Genomic DNA, 6,177 nt, shown 5'->3' with positions numbered 1-6,177 from the left:
GCTGCTGTTTGCTCACTTTACAAGTTGGCTTTGATGATCCTAAAGATCTCCTGTCCCTAAAATCTATTTATAAAAAATAACTTTAAATTCAACATTTAGAATAAAACATGACCAAATCCCCCTTTTTTCTCTTTACCTCAGGCCCTGCCTTGCTGGCAGGGATTACTCTGGGCAGATAATACAAAGTCAAATGTCAGTTCAGAGTGAAAATTCAGAGGATTAAAGGTGTGTTTGTCTGGAGCCCATATTAAAAGGGAGTTTGTTAGAAACTTGTGCACAAATGTGTACATCTCCTTTCTTCTGATTTGGTGGTTGCACCTAAGCCATAGCACGTCTGCTGCCATTTCAGGCCTTCTCAGCTACCACCTGAGGTGGGATGCTCCAGTTCTTGGTATTTGTTGTCTGCTCTTCCCTGCCTCTAGATTCTGAGATCTTCACTGATTTCTACTTTCTGCTGTTTGAGGGTTGTGTTCTCCCTTCTGACCATCTTCCATCTTCTTTTCATTGCTTTGGAGAGGGCCGTGAGAGGTGTTGCTGATGCCTCTCATTGAACCTTAGATACGGCACAAATGGGAACTCGGATCTGAGAGCTTTCTGGAGCCCGCTGTTGCATGTGGGTGGTTTGGTCAAGCTGGATTGGTTGGTGCTGGGCTCCAGAGGACTCCCAGCACAGATCTCTGGTGGCTGAGACATCCCTGGCATGGTATTCACTGTTCTCCATGTCCAGGGGTACAGTTCAGAGATCAGGAGTTTTCAGGTGGAGCCTGGCTCTCCCAAGAGATCCTCTTCTCCCTCGGTGTGCATGGTGTGCTCTGTAGTCTTGGCTGACCCTGAGCTCTCTGGTATCTTGCTTGTTCTGCAGGTGGAACCAGGTGTGCAGCCGCTGGGACCTGCTTCTGAAGGACATGAAAATTTCCCTCCCAAAAATGCAATAACAGACCGAGAGAGCAGCCAACAGATACAGCAGCTGGTAAGCTGTGAACCTGATTTTGGGTGCAGGAGTGCTATACCTTTTCTTGGGGTTTTCACCAAGAAATTTTAAGGTTTTCACTCTGCAATCCAGGCAGAGATTTTGGGGTCTGAAGTCTTTTTAGGTGCAGCAACTCTGCAGAAGTGGGAAGCTTAGAGAATCCATGGGAATCACAGAATCCATTAATTGCCTGGACTGGAAAAGCCCTTTAAGATCATCAAATCCCATCATGAACCCAACACTGACAAGTCCCTGACTAACCCATGTCCCTCAGCACTGTGTCTACACGACTCTTCAATCCCTCCAGGGATGGGGACTCCACCACTGCCCTGGGCAACCCCTTCCAATGCCTCAGAACCCTTTCAGCAAAGAAATTCTTCCTCACATCCCATCTCAACTGCCCTGGCCACAACTGGAGCCCATTTCCTCTTGTCCTGTCCCTTGTTCTTGGGAGAAGAGACTGATGGAAAACACAGGCCGTCTGCGTGGAGAGTGTTGCTGGGTGGCAGCTCCAGGTCTTGGACTGGCAGGGGAATATGTCACTCTAAAATGAGAGGGAAACATGCCAGTAGGTTTTGTGCTGTGTTTGGTTTGGTCTTATTTGAACTGGGAACAGATATGACTGATCTGGGACAGATGTCATGTGCGGAATATGTCCCTTGTGAATTATTCCAGCAAACTAGGAGAGTTCACAGTGAGGTTTAGCAATTCTTATCTATCTAAGGAACCAAGAGTTCATCCAGAAGATGAAAGACTTGGGGAAGATCGGAATAACTGTTTCACTTGAAAAGTTTTTTGGTTTTACTACCTTTAAAAAAAAACCAAAATCTCCCTTGGTTTCTATATTTTTTATGTTTATCACAAAGAAATTTTCTTAAGAAAATAAAAATAGCTAATAAAGCACTGGGTCTGAGAAGCTGGGCTTGGATTTCTTATGCTTTTTAAGAACGTGGACTTGCTGATCTACTTATGCTTGTGTTGTGCAGGAGTTTGAACTCAAGAAAAAGCGCAAAAAATGTGAAAACCTTGAGCATGAAGTGAGGAAAAAGCATAAAAGATGCAAAGAACTGGTAAGTGTTCTTGTTGCCTACTGTTGTGAGCATCATGGTAGAAGAGGAGCTAGGGTGTTGCATATCTCTCGTGGTTTCTCCAGTTTATCCTAGTAAGGAATCAGCAGTCTTTCTCTTAATTGCAACAGTGTCATAAATTTTGGGCTCTGGCCCTTGAGACTGGAATTGTTTATTAGTCTTTCAGATAGCTGTGGATTGAATATAGCCACCTAAATCCCTGGATGAAACTCTGGCCTTTGCTAGTTTGAGGGGGTACTTACCATTTTCACATGCACCCAAGACAAGTATTGAAAGATTTCTGCATCTCGAGATGGTCATTACACAAACCCATGGTCATTTTCTTGTGTTTTTATTTATTGGATGAAATCTTGCCTCTGTTTAATTTCGTGGAGGTTTTGTGGGTCGTATCACAGCATCTGGATTTCTCTCTTCTGTTTCTGCTTTGCTGAGCAGCACTGGTGGCATTGGTGACTAGGACAATGTATTAGTTTCACCCAAGGGTGCTTTCCTTCTGAAGAGGTGTTTCATGTCTTGCTGAAATCTCAGTTCAGGTCAGTTCTGATGCATAGCTCAGCCTCATGCAGTTCATAGTGTGGAGCTGAGCCTCATTGTCTGGGTAGAATGGGATGTTTAAGGAGTAAGTTGGTCACTGTGTGTTGTTAGACAGTAGCTTCTCAAGGTCAGGAAGGAACCAACTCACTTTGAAGTACTGGGACTTAGACAGGGAATTAGCTCTTGAGATAACCAGAAAGTATTTGATGATCCATAGAACATTGAGATGGGGAAGCGCACGTGTGTGTGTGTCTGTGTGGAGTCATGTGGTTATACAACTATTAAATTCCTCTAATGCTGTGCAAAGGTGCTGCAGATGGACTGGACCTGGCAGATTCGGTCGGTGTGTCTCCATATGCCCGTGGTCTCCTGCCTGCTCAGGGACAGTGTTCTCTAAGGCAGAGTCACAGCTGGCTCATGTTGCTTTCTGAACTCCAAACTGAATCCTGGTTTCAGTTGGCTGTTTAAACTCTGGAGTTTGCAGTCTAGAACTCTCTTTAGCATCATTCTTCCAAATAATTTTTCTTTCTTGACTGAAATTTGTCAAGGACTCTGATCTTGAACCAACACTGAAACTTGGTGAGTTGTTGTAGGTGGAGATAGAGTTGTAGGCAGCAGTATGTAAATGATGTGACTCTGGAGCTGTGAAGTAGACAACGAAACTTCTTTCTCATTCTGGGCTGTGAGGCTACATAAATGGGAAAAGAAACTTAAGAGATTGTCTGGTACAGGGCTGGCATCTGCTTGAGTTCTTGCCTTCCACTCCTCAAGCAGCATCCCGTCAGCCTCCTGCGCCATCAGTCAGCAGGAGCAGTGGAGCTGCTCTGCAGGATAATTTGGAGGAGTTAGTCTGAGGACCTTGGTGTAGTAATGCCTGCTCTTTCTGGACAGGAGATCAAGCTGCAGGAGGTACAAAGTGAAAATGCACGACTGGCTGAAGAAAACTTGCAGCTGAACGAAAAGGCTGGATGGGCAGGACAGGTAAGAAGCAGCATCTTTGTCAGATGGAGCGTTGGCTTCTGTAAAATTTTGCTGAGAAGAGCTTGCTGCTCGCGTGCTCGGTTTGCAAGTTGGCAGCTGAACAACAGTCATGTGCCCGTCTGTGTACCCCTCTGTCCCACATACCCCATGGTAACTGCCAGCAGAGCAGTCAACTGCCCTGTCGTTATTACAGAGTTTCCCAAGATTTGAATGAGCTGCTTTGTCCTCACTGGAGTTCATACTTAGTTTACCTGTGGTAACTTGTTAATGAGTTCGTAAGCAAAGGTGGACAGTGGTTGGTGGGGAGCAGCGTGTGCTGGTCAGGGTGGTAGTAGAGCAGAACCCATCAATGCAAGTGGTGTGTTTGAAAGTCCTCGGTCACCTCTGACATTTTTTTGTCATCCTTAAAGAGGGGTTTTGGTGACTGATGATGGGGTGAGGGAGAAAGCCATCTCTGCAGTTCCGAGGGGCCCTTGCAAGATGGAAAACCCAAAAGCTTCAGGTCTTGGGACAAAGGCAGGATACTTGCATTGTTCAGTTTGCAGAGTGGATTTCAGGGAAGGGTGGCTGCACCTCAGGGGGTTGTGTTCTAGAAACATGTTGTTGTTTGTGAGAATGGTGGAAGAGTTGGTATCTGGTGAAGACCCACCATGGGTTTCTGTTCCCAGCTCCTTCTTTGGGCAAATGTAAAGCACAGGAGTTAGAAAGTCACCTGTCTGTCCCATATGTCAATGTTGCCACCATGCATAAGGCTTCCCACATATTTAATAAATAATTTAGTTTGTTCTAAGTGGAAGTGTTTGTCTTTGCTTGATAATCTACATTGCTAATATTCATCAAGCCATAGTGTACTCTAGGACCAAAACATGTTGCTGGAATTACCTGTAGTAAGTGGAGGAGGTAACCATGATTTCAGTGGGCTACTGAACTTTCTGTGCTGTTCTCTGTGTTTGATCCTACCACCTGGGATTAAAAAAGCACGTAGCCCTTTGTGCTTTTTCTGTATCCCTTCAGTATGTGGCCTGTTCATAGCCCAGTCCCTTCCCCCTTGCAGGAGGGGAGGGGAGGTGAGTCTAGGGGGAGAAGTGACATGTGCAAATAAAGTGTTCATCACATTGAGGACTGATACAGATGCTCATGTATTTGTTTTGAGTGAAAGCCAGAGGGAGAGGAGGTTCATGATTTTGGTATCATTACAAGTAGAAGCAGGTCTGCAAAACAGCCTGTTGAGATACAGAAATGGATTGTCCTCCGTTATTTACACAAGGAGTACCTCTGGCTACTTGTGCTCATTGAAAATCCTTTCTCTTCAGGTTGAATCTGAGAATGCTGACCTGAAATTGCAGGTTGTTTTGGTCACTAAGGAACGGGATTCAGTAATTCAAACGAATCAAGGACTCCAAACCAAGCTGGAGAATCTAGAGCAGGTGCTGAAGGTCAGTAGGATCCACACGGTGGGAAGGACTGTCCACACACTTTGGGCTGCTTTTGGATGGCACATGTTGTCTCTTTGCTTTTGATGTCCATTCTTTTGTCTCTGTGCTTCTGTTGGGAATTCTGCTTCTGTGGGATCCTGGAACATAGAATCACAAAATCACAGAATGGTTTGGGTTGGAAAGGACCTTAAAGACCATCCAGTTCCACCCCCCTGCTGTGCACAGGGTTGCCAACCACTAGATCAGGCTGCCCAGGGCCCCATCCAACCTGGCCTTGAACGCCTCCAGGGATGGGGCATCCACAGCTTCTCTGGGCAACCTGGGCCAGTGCCTCACCGCCCTCTGGGTGAAAAAGTTCCTCTAATATCCAACCTAAATCTCCCCTCTCTTAGTTTAAAACCATTTCCCCTTGTCCCATCACACCTGCCCATGGCAAAAGTCGCTCTCCCTCCTGTTTCTAAGCTCCCTTCAAGTACTCGAAGGCCACAGTGAGGTCTCCTCTTCTCCAAGCTAAACAAGCCCGGCTCCCTCAACCTTTCTCCATAAGAGAGGTGCTCCAGCCCTCGGATCATCTTCCTGGCTCTCCTCTGGACCCACTCCAACAGCTCAACATTTTTCTTGTGTTGGGGACTCCAGGCCTGGATGCAGTACTCCAGATGGGGCCTCACAAGGGCAGAGTAGAGGGGAACGTGGCCTTCCAAAGCGGGCAGAGGTGCTTTGGAAAGGCTCCTTCAGGGATTTGGGTGGGAGGGGCAATAAAGTGGCCATCACTAGTTTAAGGATTTTCTTTGACTGTTGTGCTCTGGCTGTGGTAAGAATTCTCCTCTGTTTAATGATGACATGAAACACAGGCCATGTTTTGACTTCATGGTCCATGATAGGCACAGGACAGTGTTTCAGTAATGTCACCCGTCAGCTGTCTGTGAATTGTTCTGCAGCACATGAGAAATGTGGCTGAGCGAAGGCAACAGCTGGAAGTTGAGCACAAGGAAGCGCTGCTAGTCCTGCAGGAGAAGCAAGAGGAAGTCAGACGGTTGCAGCAGGTACGTGGTGTGTGAGAGAATGGACATTTCACTCTCTGTATCCCTGAAAAGTGATGGGACTCCTGCACCTTGTTTCCTTGAAAGTGAGCGGTATGGAGGAGGTGTGTGTGAGTTTACAGGATAAA

The 6,177-nt window shown here is 46.3% G+C and overlaps 1 protein-coding gene across 1 annotated transcript in view; it reads left to right on the top strand.

Moving 5' to 3' along the window:
- Window positions 1–865: 865 nt before the first annotated feature.
- LOC104530854 (peripheral-type benzodiazepine receptor-associated protein 1) overlaps window positions 866–6,177 on the top strand; it is a gene marked incomplete at its 3' end in the record, with an annotated part of 24,101 nt that continues 18,789 nt past the window's right edge. The window contains exons 1-5 of the mRNA XM_029086893.1: window positions 866–970; window positions 1,957–2,040; window positions 3,484–3,573; window positions 4,887–5,009; window positions 5,948–6,052. Coding sequence (XP_028942726.1) covers window positions 5,951–6,052 — 102 coding nt within the window. The remainder of the gene's footprint in view (window positions 971–1,956; window positions 2,041–3,483; window positions 3,574–4,886; window positions 5,010–5,947; window positions 6,053–6,177) is intronic.

Source organism: Antrostomus carolinensis, unplaced genomic scaffold (assembly GCF_000700745.2).
Source record: "Antrostomus carolinensis isolate BGI_N321 unplaced genomic scaffold, ASM70074v2 scaffold38229, whole genome shotgun sequence".
NCBI classification, from domain to species: Eukaryota; Metazoa; Chordata; class Aves; order Caprimulgiformes; family Caprimulgidae; genus Antrostomus; species Antrostomus carolinensis.
Note: the sequence above shows the minus strand (reverse complement) of the source record. Positions and strands in the feature narration are given on the sequence as shown.